This window comes from Colossoma macropomum, unplaced genomic scaffold (assembly GCF_904425465.1).
Source record: "Colossoma macropomum unplaced genomic scaffold, Colossoma_macropomum, whole genome shotgun sequence".
Taxonomy (NCBI): domain Eukaryota; kingdom Metazoa; phylum Chordata; class Actinopteri; order Characiformes; family Serrasalmidae; genus Colossoma; species Colossoma macropomum.
In genome coordinates, this window is record NW_023494806.1 from 27,205,597 (window position 1) to 27,226,346 (window position 20,750).

A 20,750-nucleotide genomic window follows, 5' to 3' on the forward strand; every position below is an offset into this window, starting at 1 on the left:
TTAAAATCTATCCTGAAAGATACAGGTAGCCAGTGTCTTTTAAAATGGGAATGATATGAGTTTTGTTTCGTTTTTGTAATGATCCGTGCTGCTGCATTCTGTAGAAGTAGAAGAGAATGCATTGTGTTTATTTATTTTTATATATATATATATATATATATATATATATATATATATACATATATATATATACATATATATATATATATATATATTTCATGTATGTACACAGATCCATATTTACATGAGTTTACACATTATATTCGTAATGCACCATTACTCACACAGTAGAGTAACTACAAGCAGACTAAGAAATTGCGCGGGAAAATCGACTGGACACAGCAGAAACTTGTGTAACGTTTTCTCCCCTCCTCTAAATGAATATTGTGCTTTCCTTCACAAACACAAAACGATAAAATGGCTCTTTATGCGAAAACGTGGGTGGCTCTTAAAAGAGCCGTTGGGTTTGAGAAAATCTTTGTCACTTTTTACTTAGAGCTGGTGTACTTGGTGACGGCCTTAGTGCCCTCAGACACGGCGTGCTTGGCCAGCTCACCGGGAAGAAGCAGACGCACGGCGGTCTGGATCTCTCTAGAGGTAATGGTGGAGCGTTTGTTGTAATGAGCCAAACGGGATGACTCACCTGCGATGCGCTCGAAGATATCGTTGACGAACGAGTTCATGATACCCATCGCCTTGGAGGAAATGCCGGTATCTGGGTGGACCTGCTTCAACACCTTGTACACGTAGATAGCATAGCTCTCCTTCCTGGACTTTCTGCGTTTCTTGCCTCCTTTGCCAGCCGTCTTGGTCACGGCCTTCTTGGATCCCTTTTTCGGAGCGGACTTCGCTGGCTCAGGCATCGTCCTTCTTCTCGAGTACGACGAAGAATGAGGAGAAGCTGCCGGCACCCGGCTTATTTAGACTCTGAAATTCAAAGTCTAACAAGCTCCGCCCTTCCGAAAGCTGTCAAACGATCATTGGGCAACAATCGACGTCTCGCTTGGCGGACAACTTCTGGCTCTTGCCCAACAGCCTCCTCCTCCTCCCAGCTAAATGCTTTCCCTTTGTTAACATTCCCGCGCGTTTTTAGCTACTGTTTTCTATACAATACTTTCATCCCTATCACGCTTGTTTTACATATAGCAAGTTTTTTTTCCCTTATGTCATATACACACATACACGATCATTAAGACTCGAAAGATATAAAATGTATATAAAAGAATAAAATTACGTTAAAATTTTCGTCAAGCTAGTTTAAATATTCTGCCCCCCTCTCCAGTCGTTTTGGCATTAGACTATGGTCACTCTGCCGCCACATATTAAAGTCGAAAAAAATGTGTTGATAAAAATTAATAAATCAATAAAAAATTATAAATATTACTAATAAATAAATGGGGTATACAAAAGCTCTTTTGGTGGGTATGTGGGTGGCTCTTAAAAGAGCCGTTGGGTTCAGAGTTTTTCGAGTCGAGCGTTTAACCACCGAAGCCGTACAGGGTGCGTCCCTGACGCTTCAGGGCGTACACCACATCCATAGCGGTGACAGTCTTCCTCTTAGCGTGCTCGGTGTAGGTGACGGCATCCCTGATCACGTTTTCCAGAAATACCTTGAGCACGCCGCGGGTCTCCTCATAGATCAGACCAGAAATACGCTTGACTCCGCCACGGCGAGCCAGACGGCGGATAGCCGGCTTAGTAATACCCTGGATGTTGTCGCGGAGCACTTTACGGTGACGCTTCGCGCCTCCTTTGCCAAGGCCCTTGCCACCTTTACCTCTGCCGGACATCGCCTCTTTTCTTCTCTCAGTCGACGACAAGAGAATCAATAGAACACCACCACGTCGTACGCGCTTCTTATGCTCCTCTGCAGGACCTAGTTGAAACCAAGGTACTGGAGGCGGAGCCACGCACAACAGACACTGAGAAAACACCACACACGATGGAATCGAGGAAAGCGAGAAAGCACGTAAGGGAAATACTGCCATCGAATAAATAATACTCGCATTATTACACCTACTACTATTACCAATACCTTTATTAGTAGTAGCAGTTCAAAAATTGTCCAAAGCACCAAAGAAAGAAAAAGACAGGAAAAGAAAGAAAGAAAGAAAGAAAGAAAGAAAGAAAGAAAGAATGGAATGTATCAATCACATTTCAAATCATCTTAATTTAAGAAAATATTTCATAATTACAAGTCAAAATGTGTCCGTCTAAGCTGCTCTAAATGTAAAGAAACACACTGTTATGGAGTAAGGAGTTAGTTAGAATAATACAATACTGAAACGTATGAATAAATGTGTGTGTTATATACAACATATCCGTGTTTATGAGAGAATTTATGTAGGAAATAAATGCTAGTTCTCATGCTTGTCAGGGATGAAGCTTGGGCGTCATCTTGTGGCCAGACCTTGCAAGTCCAAGAAAGACCATTAGGCTCCTTATTGCAAATGCTGATCTGTTGTATGAAATGATGTGATTTGGTCGTTGTAATTGCTCTAAAACTATAGCCATTTCATTTCCCTTTTTATTTACGCAGCCTCTCAAACATTAATTCAAGAAATCACCCAGTAACAGCATTTTCACAAACTAAAATATCTCTTATACTACTACATGCAGGTTCACTGTTTCCACTTTCTGATCAGCAAATGGATAGTTAAGCTGCGTAATCGCTGCTGCTATTATAGAATTACTCGTGTCACAAATATTTTTTGTGTTCATACTGATAAAAACTGGTACAGACTTCATTGTATTACGGACACAGTTTAAACACGGAATGAAAATCTCAGCAGCTGAGGTGAAACTAAGCAGCGTGGCACATGACTTCATAGGACGATGCTCGCGTACTCCTTGTGGAGATTTACTGTCACAACACTTAATAGAGCCCAGGGATTGCTAGAACACGTTCTCTTTTTACCTGAAACAGTGAGATGGCTCTTTAAAAAAACATTTTTGGGTAATTTGGATGCACTCCGCTTAATTTAAGGGCCAGCTAGAGCCTTGGGCATGATAGTAACTCCCTTGGCGTGGACGGCCCACAGGTGTCCTCGAACAGACCCAACAGGTAAGCTTCGCTAGCCTCCTGCAAAGCCATGACGGCAGAGCTCTGGAAGCCCTGAGCGATCTCACGCACCAGGCGCTGGAAAGACAGCTTACAGATGAGCAGTTCTGTAGATTTTTGGCAACTGCAGATCTCCTTCAGAGCCAGGGCGTTATGTCGAGCCCAGCGCTTTCATTTAATAGTCTTAAAATAAAAAAAAGGAAAAATGAGCCGAGGTAGCACACAGGGAGGGGAGCTTTTTATAGTAATTTCTTGCCAGAGTTCAGTATCTGTTTCAAGATTTGATCAAGATTTGATCACTGCTTTGCAAATAAAAGAAATTCTGGATATTAATTTTATGTACAGCATTGCTCTCGATGCTCTAGAGCATTCTCCCTCATTTTACAATCATCTGTTATTGTGGACACATTTATTCTTTTTGCACAGCTTCCTCCAAATATTTACAAATATATAAGTTATAAAGCTGGGGCATCTGAAATGAAATGAACAATTACTGAGTGAGCTAAGAGCAGCACCAGAATCTCCTAAATCCTAAAAGCTTTCTATTATAAAGATCAGCTAAAACTTGAGGAATAATATCAGACTTTAGAGTGAGTGAATACAGAAGTACAGAAAAGCACAATAGCACATACTGTAGTATTAAGCTACGTTTACTACATGTTTCATTCATTTGTTAGGCCACTAGTTAAGCAGCTGACGTGGTCTGGATTATCATCAAACTTGTTTTAATAAAAGTCTTTAACTGAAGTTAATACTGCTTTTGAAGTAAAAGATCCTGCAGAACTGCATCTGCAAACTGTACAAGACGAAAAAGAAGCAGAGAGAGAGCGCTACACGACATCCCTCACTGCAGCTTTTAATGAGTGACTCACATTCACAACTCGACCATTCTGAAAAAAGATAGACCTTTATTGCAAATGCAATTTATCACTCAATGTTAACACTGCAATGTTTGTTTTTTGGGTGCTGAAACACTGACACAGAGAAGAATGACAAACACAAACACACCAACTACAGCTTCAGTCTCTTTCTTTTAACATGACATAGCACGTCTCACCATCATACAAAAGAAAGTCAAACATATAATTCTTCTTTAAAAAAATATAACAAGATTAACAGATAAAATGCTAAAACCATATTCACAATATACAGCTAGCATATCACTCTTACTATATAACTCCTCAGAAGCATGTTTTCTTATGCGTACTTAACTGTACAAATGTTCATATCATATTTTACTGTAAATAATAGTTCATGTCTTCAGACATATGTACATTTTCACATATTACATATTCATCTCTTTAGGTCTTTTTACATATAATCTCTTACTATTTATTGAAGTTATTGTATTTTCATTTATTTTTCACTATAAAGATTTTGACTCTCTTTTTTAAATATTCTTTAGAGTCTGTGTGCTTGTAACATACTAAATAGACCAGACAGGTGCGCAATCAGTATGACAGATTTCTTGTATGTGTAACATACTTAACGAATAAAGTAACTGATCTGAAGTACACAACTTTACAAAACAACAAAAAAAGAAGTCTGCATCTATTAGGTTATATAGCATAGAGGAATACATTTAACAGCTGTATTGCCAGCCAGCTTTTGCCACAGAGAACTTTAAGGTAAAGCCTGTCTAACATTGGGTAATTCACCACAGCATGACATAAAAAATGTTTGAAATGTATAAAAAACGCCCATTCATAATTTATGTGATGCAATGTACCCCAAACACTAAAGACAAGATCATATATTGATTTTCAAAAGGAAAATAGACTATAAAATTGAATAAGAAAAATGTTCAGGATTACAGGGACATTAATTTTCTTTTTTGAAAGAATAAACAGAGAAAAATAATCAACAGTTTAACATATTCAAAAAACACACATAACCTCACATGCAAAGGCTTAACTAAACAAGAGTTTAAAGAAAGAAATCATCAGGCTAAAACAGAGAGAGAAAGAGAGAGAGAGAGAGAGAGTGTGGTGGGGGTTGAGAGCACCCACAGGTGTCATCCCCACTGTCTAACAAAGTTACACCTCTATGCAAATTGAATGTAAATTAGACAGTTTGCATATTACATACAGAATTGCATACACATACTGAATCATTATTACAAATCACAAAACTATTACAGAGCAGACTTAAATTGGTTCAGGAACATAACTGAACACAGTGTCATGGTGAGATTCAGTCAACAAAGATAGTGTCCCTCATGTGCATCCTCATGATGTCACCAAGAGTCACTCTCAGTTAGGCCCAAGGCCTTGAACAGGAAGGACAGATTTGAGATGAGCATAAAAGTCCTTTTATTTCACAGTACTCTCAAGGGACAATCAACGAACATGACAAAGAATATCAACATATTTAAAGTCTTTAAAAAATCTCTACAGAAACAGTAACGGAAAGTACATGGATGAGCTGGCCTGTATGCAACTTTATGCCGTGCAAAACAGGCATGCGTAGGCCATTCTGAGGAGAGATCACCAGTTCCACACTTAGACAGCTTGCAGTCCTTCATACGCCAGTGTCTCTTTTACAAAGTTGATCGGTTCTGCCTAGCACATTAGATCTTCACTATCGCAGTCTTCATGGTCATATCTCCTTTGAAGCAGTTGTCAACAAGAACACTCTGAACATACAGAATGTGTAGGAATCAAAAAAGCAAAAGAGAGACTAAGGGGCCAAGCACACTGTCAAATGTTTTTCAAAACATCTATCATTGCATCAGAAATACTATACTAGCTTGGATATAGTAAATTTGAAAGGTAAGCATAATTTGTGATTGAATGGTGAGCTTCTCAATTGTCTTCCACATTTATTACAAATAAAACTAATTTTGGAGGGAAATGAGCTGTAGGTTTGTTTAGGACAAGAATTTAAATTTCATTTTATGCTCATGTTTTAGAAACAGCATAAGACAACAATGGGTGGTTTTCCTCAAAAAACAGTCAGGGCTGGAAGCACCTTACCCTGAATACTTCTACTCCCAGAATGTGTTAAGGTTACATTCATTACTGCCCATTTCCCCTATTGCTCTTAATGCACTTGTGAGTCATCACAGTCTTTGAATGCCTAAAGCTTGTCCCACACTCTGAGCAGTAATACGGCTTCTCTCCTGTATGAATACGCTGGTGTTGTTGGAGAGTACTTTGACGATTAAAACTCTTCCCACACTCCGAGCAATGATATGGCCTCTCTCCTGTGTGAATGCGGTGGTGTCTTTGGAGAGAGCGCTGACGATTAAAACTCGTCCCACATTCTGAGCAGTGGTATGGCTTCTCTCCTGTGTGAATGCGCTGGTGTTCTTGGAGATGATTTTGATGATTAAAACTCTTCCCACACTCTGGGCAGCGGTACGGCTTCTCTCCTGTGTGAATGCGCTGATGTTCTTGAAGAGTACTCTGTTGATTAAACCTCTTCCCACACTCTGTGCAGTAATATGGCTTCTCTCCTGTGTGAATGCGCTGGTGTTGTTGGAGATGACTCTGTGCAGTAAAACCTTTCCTACATTCTGAGCAGTGATACGGCTTCTCTCCTGTGTGAATGCGCTGGTGTTCTTGGAGATGACTCTGACGCTTAAAACTCTTCCCACATTCTGAGCAGTAATACGGCTTCTCTCCTGTGTGAATGCGCTGGTGTATTTTGAGAGCACTCTGTCGAGCAAAACTCTTTCCACACTCCAAGCAGTAGTGAGCTCTCTCCTTGCTACATTTCTGTGTTTGTCTGTGAGATGTGTTCATGTGGATGTCACCAGATGCTTTTTGCTGAGTACTGGAACGCCTTTTGGACGCCATATCCTTATATATCACCTGTTTCGGCAACTTAACATTCCTCTTGCGTGTTTATGAAGCTGGGTAGGAAAGTGCAGGAAAAGACTTGAAACAGGGCATCATTCATTTCTGGAAGAAGAAAAAACAATATTAACCTCAATGTGCAATTCAACAAAAGTAGTCTAATCCAAATCATGAACGCTCAATTTGCATCATCTGGCAATGTAAAGAAAGTATTCCATCTGATGTGGAAAAGCCAATCACCTAATTATTCAAGCTCATCAAATAGACAAATACACCACTAATGTTGTGCCGTCATGCCCATATTGGAAACTCTGGGTCTAAGAAGGATTTCTCCATGGGATTCACATCCAAAAATGTCTGGGATTATCCGAAAACTTCTACTATCACATCCTGTGGTTACAAAATGATTCCAAACTCGATATGTTTTATTCTATGTACGTTTTTCCACTGAATGTTACTGGATCCTCTTCCTTACAAGGTCCTTAAGGAAATTTTCCTACATTAATTTTTTTGTAGTGTCAGAGCTTATTTGACTCATTAGACCTTAATCCAAGTCCATTTTTTTAGCAGATGTTTAGCGTTGGACCAGGTCGACTCGTGCTTCTTTCAAAACCAATCAATCAGTTATTTAATGTACAACTGCATGTTAAACCTCTAAGCTGATAACAGAGCAATAGCCCCAAAAAGTTTATTCTTATTGGGGGTGTTACAACTCCAATGTATCCTTTCTGTGTGGTGTTGCTACTTTGCATTTGTTTTTCTTTTTTATTTTGGATGCAGTTTATAATACATTTTTAGAGTAGCAACAGCCAAAAAAATGTCAAGCCATGTTAAGTATGACAAAAATGATTATTTGGTCAAATTGGCACACAGTAGATCTGCCACTTCATAGTCTTTATTAAGCACAGAGCTAGTATAACAAACAGCAATAACAATGTGAGCGTGGACTGTCTCCTCAAACCTGTTACCAAGCTGAAACACCGAACATGCTACTACAGCAAAAGACAAGTGAATCTGTAGTTCAGTGTTGAATGTAGCCTCTCTGAAAGCATGACACTGTTAGACACTTACTATGATTAAAGTACTCCTAATAAGGGCTACATAAAAGCTAAATAAGACGTACAAGATGTATGAAAAGGTTTGGGAACCCCGGCCAAATTACATATATTGTTGAATTTTTGAAGTGGAGGTAAACATTGCCTCTGCATCACATGTTAAGGCACAGTTACTTTACGTTTGATTAACTTAGAAAATAGAAAAAATAAAACAGTAACTGGGGCGTGTGAACTTTTCAGTGTCAGAAGGTGCTGCATCATGTCAAAAAAACACACTTAGAGAAAAAAGCAAGAAAAAAATCTGTGTCATTCTGAGGCATGTTTCAAACAGAGAGAGGACTCAACTCCTTTCTGAAATCACCGCTGCAACATGACTTTCCCCATTCAGTTACACCCACTCACAAGCTCTATCCCTTCAAACTTGCACACAACATAAACGATGTATCCACAACCATCCACTAACACACCTCCTTCAAACCCAGAACAGAGAAGACAGTCTTACCAACCAGTAAAACAGAACTAGCCACGTTAATAGTTGGAGTCTGTTAAGTTGGGATAAATATTTTGTAATGTTGTCAAACGAGCATTTTTTCCAGCAGCTAAAGAAGTGTTAGCTTAGTAGGGGCTTAAATTAGGCTAACACTTCTTAAAGAGTAAATTTAGCTCACATTTTCTTATCCTGCAGAGTGCTCATGGAAAGTGTTCTAGTTTGGATTTTATGAAGTTCATGAGTCCAATTTTCTATGTTACTGAATAAGTGTGAACTTCTATTGTCAGTTACTGTGTAACTGAGCTTCCATGTAACGAAGACACATTCCTTGTATGTGCAAACATACTTGGCCAATAAAGCCTGATTCTTATTCTGATCAATCTGTTGTCGACTTCACTCTGTTTAACTGAATAGAACAGTGAGGTATTAATACGTTAATACGTGTAAAAAAAGGCTGCAGACAGACCATATTGCCCTACCACCAACTGGCTTTAGCTTCAGTGCACAGTGTTTGCAGTGCTGCTCAGTTTCTCTTTGCTCAGAACTCAGCTGAATACGAAACAACTTTGTTTGAAATTGTTTATGGACAGAGCGATTCACATAGCATGGATGGAGTTTTCACACAGTATGAGATTATAAATTGCAGGTTTTGTCCGTACACAGTGGTCTATTCAACTGTACAGTATGAGTAACCAAAGAACAAGATTTCGACCATCACGCAATGTATGTCTGAATTTAGAAGACATTCAACTACAGCTCACCAGCCAAAAAAAATACTTCAGACGTAAAACTCGACAAGTAAGCTCCTTGGATGCACTAGCCTCAGATGTAATTCCTGCTGTGACTGTACTACAGAGACTGATGTTAAAAGAGACAGACTGGGGTTCAAAACTATTAAACATACTTACAGCTGTACAGAAGCTGATGTGGAACAAAACCCACCCACCCACTTTTTTCCACTACAACACTACTTCATCCAAGATAAATAATGTAGCATATCTAGCTAATTCACATCACTTAAAAGAATCTTGACTTTTACCAATTTTACCAATATAATTATTTAGGTACAATGCGCTCCATTTCACAAATAACTAAATTAAATAAACTAAATTAAATAAACTAAATTCTAAGTAGATTACTCAGTATGGTATAGGGGAGTACTAAAATATGTACTCATATTCGGTCTGAAAAAATGGTATTGATGCATCCCTAGTTTTTAATGTTAAAGTGTTTACAATTATTCACTTGCATGTTTGCCATCCATACCCCCGCTCCCTCGCTGCTGCTACAGCAACGGCCCTATCGATTACCTTAATAAATGCTTTTTTTACCTCAAACAACAAGATGAATAAGATGACCAATGATTCTGTATTTATCAGTAATCACTGAGATACTGTTTACTGTTTAGACCACAAAGGTCCGCAGAAAGAATTACTTCACTGTGAATATGACTACTCATTGCATCACAGTCTTTTCACGCTCGTGTTGTCTGGAGAGAGAGTGAAAGATCCACCAGTTTTCAGTTTCATTGAGATCAGAGGTTCCCAGTCCTGGGGAGTCCACACTATGCATATTGTTTTACTTTCCCTTATCTACACTCCTTCACCTCACTGAGAACGCACACAATATGCAGACTGTGTGGTCTCCAGGATTGGGATTGGGAACATCTGAAGTAGACCACCAAGCTCCTGAATGGCTCTCACAAACAACACCCCCCTCTAAATTGACCTTAAACTCCCATCATAGACACTCCTACCAGCTCTTAATCCACCAGCCATTGAGAAGCAATCCACCCAGACATCCACAGCTCTCAGGAAGCACTACATATTGCTCTAGAACAGTACAAAGTCCAGCCCCAGTGCCAACTGCGGCCCACAGACAGATTTTAAACAGCCCGTGGCCTCTGTTTTAGAGTGCGTTAAAAGTGGCCCAACTGCCAGTGTGTTGCAGTTTTTCCTTTCACCTGATGGTGGCAAAAGTAATGCGCCGCACTGTGGTCAGCGTTTTAAGGGGGGGTCTGGCCTCTTTCTGTTTCCACCGTTATATCAAAAACATAACTGCAAAACGCCAGAGGGTGCCCGTAAGTGATTCCTCAACTGATTGGGCGTAAATAGAGCTAAACGGCTAAAAAGAAACAAAAGTTAAAATAGTTTCTAATCACTTGCCCAGAACATTTCTTTAATTTTTTAAAGTAGAAGGATGAAAATATTTTGAATTATTTGTGAAAAATATTTTGGCCCTCAGGGATGTTGACCACCCTTGCTCTAGCACCAACTGCTGTTTTCTCACCACATTAGTACACCACATTTCTACATTAATGACAGTTACATGACTTCCTTTGCACATTGTTTTAGAAGTGAATGGTTGATCAAATCTGGTTTATGTGTTCAAACTAATAATGGAGCAGACAGCCATGGACATAAAAGACTAATCTTTACAGTTTATTGGTAAATGAAGGGATTGACTTATCATTATCATACAAAAAGAACAAAAGCACATGAGATAAGCAAAGAAAGAAACCGCTAGCAACATGTGTTTGGGACTAACTAACTAAGTAAAGTTGGCTTGAAAGTAAAACAGTATTTTCATCTACTAGATAAGAGCATTATTAACATAGTAAAAGTTTTCCATGTTATGGCAAGCCGTTTTAGCCTAAAATGACACCAGCGGCACAAGTCATAACTCTATTTTTACTAGTAAAGATGTAATTGCTACTAGTCAGAATATAATTCTCACTAGTAACAATAAGAACAATAAATATGTGTAATTTAATTTTAACTAGTGAAATTTATATTTTCCCTAGTAAAATTTTTTAGTACTCAAAATTGAATGACATGTTCTTTTAAAGTAATTACAGGTATCAACATATATCTTTTTACAAATGGCAATAAATATTACAGATCTCCTTTATGAAAATGTCACTCATTTGATAAATATTGATGACTAGTCAAATTAGTTTTCTGACTAGCTATAAATTCAATTTCAGATATCTAAATCTGACTTCTTATAGACGTCAGAACTAATATTCAACATATGCTATATTGTAGAAGATAACAGGCCTCTTTTCTCTGTCACATCCTTAGTGCACATTGATTATAGACTATAGACTTTATTTCAATATAAAAGTTACTCATGGTGTATGGCAGGTTACTACCATGAAGATTACTGAATAAAATCATAACAATGGCTGCCCAGTATATAGGGTTAAAGCAGTGTTATCCCACATGCAGCAGTTTATCTTTGCACTTTGTTTAACTTTGACATTTGCACAATGCACATGTGTGGTGCATGAGGCAAACCTCTTGTCAACATTTACCTGCATTTGGCAGGAGGCAGGAGATACTTTGGCTTTCATATTAATCTATTCATTGATATAATAAGGTATTTTCCATGGCTTGCAAAACTGTATCTGCTAATGCATTTTTAACTTATTGGGTTACATTCGGTTAAACCTTTCCAATTTTTAATGAAAAAAAAAAAAGAAATAGATTTTAACCTGAACTAGGCCAGAAAAAAGACTTTGAATAGGCCTAATTTTCACTTTAACTGGAAAAAGAAAAGCAACCTATCCACAATAACTGGTCTCAAAAATAGCCTGCCGTTTATTTACAAAGATGCATCCATCAGGCAACTTAATAGCAGGTCAGATCCCAAGTTAACCTACTTTTAAAACTATATGGTGCAGTTCAATTAGATAAAATAAAACCTAAACAAGGAAATCACAAATTAAACTCTTAGCTTTATTTTATCCTTTAGGGCCCAACCCACTATAAAAATATCATAAAGCTATGGCACACCTGTTAGCTAGCTAAAATGTTGATAATTGTTGATAATTTAACTAATCTTCTGGTTGCTTATGTATTGTTGGTTTCTAGAGCGCTCCAGTCTCTCCTTCACTAATGTGACCACGTTTAATACTTTAAATCTCTTTTTATTTTATTTTAAGTAAATTTTATTTTATTTTAAATCGCAATAACTTCACTGAAGACATCTGTACAGCTATTATGACTAATCTTAACTTTAATTTTCTTTAATTTCATATCTTATTTTTAATTATTACTCTTTCTAACGTAATTCATACTAGTCAAATTGTAATTACAGATATCTGTTTCTTACATATAGAGTTAAAAAGTCGTTATTGCTAGTCAATTCTGACTAGTAGTAATTCTACATTTAGATATCAATAATATTATTCTTTCTAGTCAAAAGAACATTAGATATCTACCACTGTATTTTAGAGATCTAAACTGTACATTTCTCTAATGCATATAATACATAGTCATAACTAAATTAAAGATACTTTGAATTAGTATTTCTACTAGTCAAAATTCAATTATAAATATGTGGACCTGGATTTTTTATTATTCAAACGTAAAGTGCAGATATCTGTAATTAGAATTCCTACTAGTACAAATGCAATGGTAGATATCTGTAATTGTATTTTTACTAATAAAAATGTAATTACAGATAAGATAGAATTAAATTCCATGTAAATCATTGGTAATGTATGACTAGTCAAAATTACATAATGGATATGTCATCCTGGCAATATAACTAGTCAAAATAGCTTTATAGATATGCATACTTGATAGTATGACTAGTAAAAATTGCATAGCAGACATATGGAATCATAATTTTTACTAGTAGAAACTGCATTATAGAGCTCTCGGATTGGAGTTTTTCCTAGTAAAAAACAGCGCTACGACTTCTATAGCTGGTGTCATTTTAGGCTAAAACAGCTTGCCATATCCAAATAGCCGGTATATTGTGTAAATCATTAGTAAACCAGAAAAACAACCAAATATCCTGGCATAACAGCTCACATAACTCATTTTGAATGAAGCTGCTTCTGTGCTGTCCGATCAATTTTAAACCCATCAAATCTATTCAGAACTCAAATGTGTCTCCAGCTGTTTGTCTCAGAGTGAATGAAAAACAGTGAGTGTTAAAGTGTCGGACAGCTTCCTACCTTCAACAGTTCAGCTCTTCTTTTTGTTCCTCCAACAACACTGTATGAGCGCGGAGGCGTGGACTGCTGACCACAACACAATCCTCTGCTTCTCCGCTTTAGTGCTGTTGGAGAAAGTTGTAGTTGCAGAATTAGCGCCACCACCTGGCCTGAAGCGGCTTCACACTGAAACCACGCGGTCACGGAAACAGGCGGAACGGTCGTTTCTTAAATTCCCACCGTATTCACTCAAGCCCCGCCTCCAGCGCTCTGATAGAGTAATAGCGTATATGATCCTGGTTTTTATGAAGCATCGAGACATAGATTACAAAAGAAATACAGAAAAACGTTAATGGAATATATATATATATATATATATATATATATATATATATATATATATATATATATATTAATTATGAAATATCATTGTAAAAATAGCTTATTCAGACTAAGCTTATGTAAGCATACCGTATCCTCTAATAAAAAAATTTAAAAGTTTTATGATGATTTTTTTTTCTTTTAATCAAGGTCATGTAACGTTACTTTATAAACTTTTACCTTTATATAATGTTAGTTACAGTATCTTCACAGACAAATGTAAATCTTTAGAGACATAAATTATACAGATTTCGTATGTTTATGTTTATAATCATAATGTATTTCACTAAAGATTAAAGAAAACGTACATGTACCTTTCCTTTTTTCCAGCAGCAAACAGATTTTGGGCAGTAGGACGCTAGCATTACTGCTACTAAGTGCTGATTGGTTGGCATTACTGCTACTGAGGGCTGATTGGGTGGTGAGCTGATCAGCTGACTGGCTGAGTGAAGCCTTGAGCTGATCAGCTCACCAACCAATCAGCACTCAGTAGCAGTAATGCTAGCATCCAAATCCTGTTTACTGAGGAAAAACTGAGGTAATTTTTTTTTTTTAATGTCTTTCTTTTACTTTCCAAAATTAGTGGAAGGTTCCGCACAAATGGTAAGAAATCCATCCATCCATCCATCCATCATCTAAACCGCTTATCCTTTTGGGTCGCGGTGGGGTGCTGGAGCCTATCCCAGCTGTCATTGGGCGGAAGGCAGGATACACCCTGGACAGGTCTGGTAAGAAGGTTTATTTATTTATTTTTTTATTATTATTATAATTAACCATTTAACTCCATTCCATTGTGATTTAGTGAGGACTCGCAGGTGCTCTCTGGCATTTTCCAGTGATGTTTTTGATATAACAGGAGAATGAGGTCAGGTTCCTCTTAAACAAGCTCTGTTCTAACATCAGTCACTGAGGTAAAAGTTTAGTGAGCAAGCAAAAAAAAACATTAACTAGCTGACTAGCTGTCATAAATGGAAAATTTCTGGACAATAATCGCGTTACTGCAATTTTATCACATGGAAGAATGTTCTTAGGCACGGCACAAAGCGGAGTGATAAAACTGCAGTAAAGCACTGCCTCGAGTGACTTATTGCTTTCATAAAATGCCAGATAACATTAAATATGATAAAATACACAAATTTTCAATAAGTTATAAGTCAATTTTAGGTTATTTTTTAATAATAAACGACATAAACAAGTATTAAGCCAAGAAATGTAAGTCACTTAGGTGTGGTTTTGTATATATAATAAACATATCATAACATAGCACTGTTTAATGTAAAAACCTTTGCTTCATAAGTACTTTTTGTTCACCAAATTACCACCTCAACTCTTATTTAGCACCAAGCTAATGGCACCTCTCTTCTCATGCTGGGGTTACATCTAAAATGGCGCCCTGCTCCCTACATAGAGCCCTACGTAGTGCCCTACATATGTAAATACTGACTTCTGCACCCCGACAGTGTACAATACAGCTAAAAAATGAATAATTTGGGATTCAACCAGAGCCATACTCGACATATAGTGCACTACATGGTTACAGAAGGTAGAATTTCAAAACTTACAAAGCACACTATTTAGGGAGCACAGAGCTGTTTGAGATTCAGACTGGATTAAGGCAGATCCAACTGAAACAAGAACATTAGAAGCATGTAAATCATTCAAGTGACATTCTTTAGACTTTTACATTGCTGTTTTATGGTGGATCATTTCGTAAGTTCTTTAATTCAAGCCTGTGATATTAATAAAGGAGTTGTTTTGCATGTTTGCTATCTAATATTAGCCTGTTAAGACCCCCTTCCCCGTGACAAAATTGCAATAATCGCATGGCCTGCAGTGGCTTCTTGCTTAACATTGTATAAAAGTAGCAACAAAAACAAGGTGATAAAATAGTTTTCCTCCAATTCCTATTTCTTATCTTTAAAAAAAATGCAATAAACCATTCCACACATGTTGCTAATCCATTAACAGTAAGCAGCGTTACTAGGCAAAATGAGGGTGAAGATTAAGCTATAACAATAATACAAGTTTAACAATTCATTTATTTTATTTACTGTTTATTTATAAAATGTGATTAACTTCAGTATTCAATAAATAATTAGGCTACATTCATGAATAATATTCACAATAACCATTCCTTATCCACTCTTGGCATAGTTCACTACTTCAATGTACATGCTGTTAATAGTGGCAAAGGCAGGATGATTTAGGATACACCAAGACAGACTAAGCGGGGGGTCACTGAATCACCTGTTAAGCCAAATGCTAAAACCATAGGATTCGCATTTTCCACTGTTAACTGTAGTGTAAAACTGATAAAGAGTCTGGTTCAGCTTTGCTTCGGTGATTTTTTCAAAAGCAACAGTCATTTTTTCTCAGCACACCAAATCTGAAAACAGCGCACAGCCTATATTGTCTGTTTCACTGTACCTTATTCATTTTGTCATTTTTCTAACACTTCTATCTCCCTGTTCTTAATTTAATCTTTTTTTCATCCTGCTCAGTTCTGTCCATCTCTTCACACCATTCGCCCACTGTACCCACCCAATTAATCAAAATTGACCTCAAAATTTTCCATTTTTAATATGTTGCAAACTGTAGCCTGATAGGATTTAAAAACCTGGCGCATTAATATGGAATTTGGTTGTTGTGAGGCTGTCATAGGTGTGTATATTGTGTATTTTACAGCGGCTTCAAACACGACTCAGCCAAACAGATTTTTCGCCCGATGATTCTTGGCTTATCTCATGTGATTCCATTCTTTTGTGTGGTAATGCTATCAAATCAGTCTCCTCGTGGGTCAAGCAAACTGTAAAGATCATTCTTTTTTAACTTTGTCAGCTCCATTGTCAGTTTGTGAACACAATGCAAATCTACCCTTCACACTGCAAAAAGACATCATGCCATGTTGGACATGTAGTAACATGTATAGAAAATATTGACGGTTATATGCTGATATTATCTAATATGAGTATAATTGTACAACTATATGTGAAATTGTGGTAAGAAAATAGATAGTTGTAAGACAACATGAAATGCTTCCTGAGAGCTGTGAATGTCTGGGTGGGGGTTGCTGGTCAATGGCTGGTAGAGTCAGAGCTGGTAGGAGTGTCTATGGTGGGTGTTTGAGGTCTGTTAAGAGGGAAGTGTAGTGTGTGAGAGACATTCAGGAGCTTAATGGTCTAGTTCAGGCGTTCTCAAACCCATAAATATGGGGCCCAGTAAAAATTATGGTCTAAATATAGATTTTACTCATAAAATATTACATTAGGTTTTAATTTAAATAGATTTTGCAATAAAATAATTTTATTTTGGGTAATTAGGCTATTTGTATTGTTGTGGGTTACGAGAACAAAAATGTCTTTATTGCAAGTGAACAAGCAGTTAAACAGTGTATTGTAAAGTTAAAAAAGAAACAAAAATATAAAAATCTTAAGAAAACTAATAATTTACCAAGGGAAATATTAACATGTATGTGAACCTCAGAATCTGATTCATGAAACCTTCGTATGACATGGAAACAAGCATTGATTTTAGCGCAAATGATAGGATCAATCAGATCTCATTTACATATAATTTACACGAAGCATGCCATTATTCATGCTGATGTTTCAGTAGGGCCCCAATAAAACAGCAGCATTCAGAGACGCGTGAGCCAGTGTCTCTGCTCATATACAGAGGTCAAGCGGTTAGTGCTTTGCTCCCCCTAATGACCAAACTTTATAGTGTTAAAATTACGACCACTAAACAAAATAAAGTGTGAAATAAGTTTGTTTAAGTTGGTAGAATGATGTGATTGTGTAATGTGATTATTTAGTAAAATAACATTTAAATACTGTATTATGTAAGAGATGCTTCTGCATTAGATGTATTTGGATTTTGGCTGGTGTCAGAATCAGAATCAAGCTTTATTGGCCAGGTATGCTTACATATGAAAGGAATTTGGTTTTGGTTACAGGAGCTCACAGTGCACACTATCAGACAAACATTTACATTTAGTGAATAAAATAAAATAAAATAAAATAAATAAATAAAATAAAATAAAACATGCATTCCTACCATCACTCACTCATGCACACACACACACACACACACACACACACACACACAACACACAGTCATACCTGTAACCTTTACATTGTGCAGAGAATGTGTCTTAAGTTAAAGTGCTGAGTGCAGCAGCAGTTAAAGAGTGTATAGTGGCAAAGAAAGGGGTAAGTGAGGGAACAGTCAGATAAGAGGGGCAATAAGGCAGATAAGTGAGGTGCTAGAATAAACACTGGTCTGAGACAGTAGTTTCAGGAGTTGAGGATGGAGTTGAGTGTGATACTTTAGAAGTGCAGATTAGAAGCTGGAATATTGTCTTTGTGTAATAATTAACTGTTTAAGAGAGTGATGGCTTGTGGGAAGAAGCTTCTCTGTAGCCTGGATGTCCTGATCTTCATCTGGCTGAAGCGCCGACCTGAGGGAAGGAGCTGGAACTGGGGGCGTCCGGGGTGTGACGAGTCAGCAGAGATTTTCTCTGCACGCTTCCTGGTTCTGATGGCATGCAGTTCCAGCAATGTGGGCAACTTAACCCCAATTGTCCTCTCTGCAGATCTGATGATGCGCTGCAGTATGTGGAGGTCGTGCTTGGTGGCTGAGCTACCCCACACTGTGATGGACATGGTGATGATGGACAGTATGATGGCTGTGTAGAAACGCTCAGCTCCTGGGGCAGGTTGAACTTCCTCAGCTGACGCAGGAAGTACATCCTCTGCTGGGCTCTCTTGATGATGGAGCTGATGTTACTGTCCCACTTCAGGTCCCCAGTAATTGTTGTGCCCAGGAACTTGCAGGATGTGATGTTCTTCAGATGGATGTGCACCAGTCTCTCAAACGAGTTCATGACTACAGAGGTCAAGGCAACGGGTCTTTAGTCATTCAATCCTGTGATGGTTGCTTTCTGGGGAACTGGTATTATGGTGGAGCGTTTGGGAGCATTTGAGACAGGAAGGTATGACACACAGCCCCAGTGAAGAGCGCTGTAAACACTGGCGTGCGCTGGTCGACGCAGGCCCTCAGACAGGAGGGTGATACAGTAGTACAAAACAAAAGCACAATGTGAAATGTCTAGTCATACTAAATCAGTTGTCCCTGCCCCTGCCTGGTGCTAAGCTTTAATGAATAGCATTAAAGAGGTTGGCATGTTTGGAGCGTGTCTGAGGGAACTAAATAATTAACTCAAATAAGCATTTGTGAGGTCAGGCAATGATGTTCAACAAGAAGACCTGGCTCACAATCAACATTCTAGTTCATCCTAAAGGTGTTAAGTGGGATGGAGATCAGCACTCTGTGCAGACCACTGGAGTTCCTCCACACAAAACTCGTCAAATCATGTCTTTGTGGACCTTGCCTTGTGCACAGGGGTATAGTCATGCTGGAACAGAAAAGGGCCTTTCCCAAACTGTTGCTACAAAGTTGGAAGCAAATAGTCATTAATATCTTTGTATGCTGTAGTATTAACACTACTTCTCACAAACCCTGAAAAAACGACCCCAGACCATTATCCCTCCTCCACCAAACTTTACTGTCATCACTATGCATTCTGAGAAGTAGCGTTCTTTTGGCACCCTCCAAACCTAAATTCGTCCATCAGACTGTCAGAGAGTGAAGCGTGATTCACCACTCCAGGAAACACATTTCCAACGCTCCAGAGTGCAGTGGCGATGTGGCTTTTTCCAGTCTATGCTTGGCATTGCACAGAGTGATCTTAGGCATGTGTACAGCTGTTCGGTCATGTAAACCCATTTTGTGAAGGTCCCGCTACATAGTTCTTGTGCTGATGTTAAAAATAATAATAAAAAAAGGGGATGTGTGCAAAAGTTTGGGCACCCTCTCAGTCCTTGTGGTGATTGTAGCCAATTGTTTCATAAGACCTCAGCACTTGATACCAAAATGCCTCTGGTTTATCTAAGAGCTGTGTTGCATATTTCAGATGTTGACATTTGTGATGACATCACAGTTAAGATTACCTTCTGATAATTTTTAAAGATAATGTTTGTGCGACAACACTGCACAGCAGGCCAGTGTGCATCATCTTCCCGTGCCAGCCAAATATTCCTGTAGGTCTTTGGTAGTGATATGGTTTTGCTTTGCATATCTAATCAGTCTACAAGCAGTTTTTTTAGAGATCTGTCTTGATCTTCCAGATCTTGATTTAAATAGTTGTCCTTAACTTTCATTTTATAATGCTACTACAGATAGTAAAACTTATAAGCAGGATGGATTCAGATATCTTTTATAGTCTTCTCCAGCTTTATAACAGCCACTTATTTATAGCTTCATATCCTCAGTCAGCTTTTTAGATGAGCTCTCATTGCTGTAAAGTGTAGGCACTCTAAGAGGTTTGATCACATAATTTATTATACTCTGTAGCAAAATTCATAAGTTGGCCCCTTGTATAAATACCTTGTAAAGCAGAGGATCCAGTGATGTTCAGTGGAAAAATGTACATAGGATAAAACGTACCTAGTTTGAAACCATTTTGTTAACCACCGAGTGCGATTTTTGAAAATCCAATTCATTTTTGCTATAGATAAAATCCAGCTTAGCCCTGAAATTTCCCATAAGGGCATGACACAAACTGCTGAATGAAGACACAATTTCAGTGGTCTGTATGTCTATTTGAGAAGTTTGAGTGATTAGGTGATTGGCCTTCCCACATCAGATGGAAGTTTATTCTTTCTTCTACATTTTCTGCTAGTTCATAACACTTTCAGCTTTCTGTAATTAGAGCATTCGTGATTTAGATCAGCGTACTTTGTTGCACATTGCTGTACATGCTGACTTAAGATTTTCTTTTTTCTTTTCTTTTTCCAGAAATGTCTGACGTGCTCTTCTAAGTCATCTTCTGCTCCTAGTGTCCACTTTCCTACACATAACAAATATATGTCCATAAACATTTCAGGCAATTATAACTAGAGTAATATTAAGCTGCTGAAACAAGTTAAATATAAGAATATGGCATCCAGAAGAA

The 20,750-nt window shown here is 37.8% G+C and overlaps 2 protein-coding genes across 2 annotated transcripts; both read right to left on the reverse strand.

The window, feature by feature from the left end:
- Positions 1-215: 215 nt before the first annotated feature.
- LOC118827269 (histone H2B) lies at positions 216-875 on the reverse strand. The gene has a single exon (XM_036598561.1). It carries the CDS (start codon positions 861-863, stop codon positions 489-491), a length of 375 nt encoding a protein of 124 aa, XP_036454454.1. The 5' UTR covers positions 864-875; the 3' UTR covers positions 216-488.
- Positions 876-4,865: 3,990 nt separating this feature from the next.
- On the reverse strand, positions 4,866-13,470 carry LOC118827262 (gastrula zinc finger protein XlCGF49.1-like). Its single transcript, XM_036598552.1, has 2 exons — positions 13,376-13,470; positions 4,866-6,966 (listed from the first exon to the last, which is right to left on the reverse strand). Exon 2 carries the CDS (start codon positions 6,859-6,861, stop codon positions 6,079-6,081), a length of 783 nt encoding a protein of 260 aa, XP_036454445.1. The 5' UTR covers positions 6,862-6,966; positions 13,376-13,470; the 3' UTR covers positions 4,866-6,078.
- Between the last annotated feature and the right edge of the window lie 7,280 nt (positions 13,471-20,750).

Excerpts from the sequence above, each read along its gene's own strand:
- LOC118827269 (XM_036598561.1), bottom strand. The coding sequence starts at position 863 with ATGCCTGAGCCAGCGAAGTCCGCTCCGAAAAAGGGATCCAAGAAGGCC.
- LOC118827262 (XM_036598552.1), bottom strand. The coding sequence starts at position 6,861 with ATGGCGTCCAAAAGGCGTTCCAGTACTCAGCAAAAAGCATCTGGTGAC.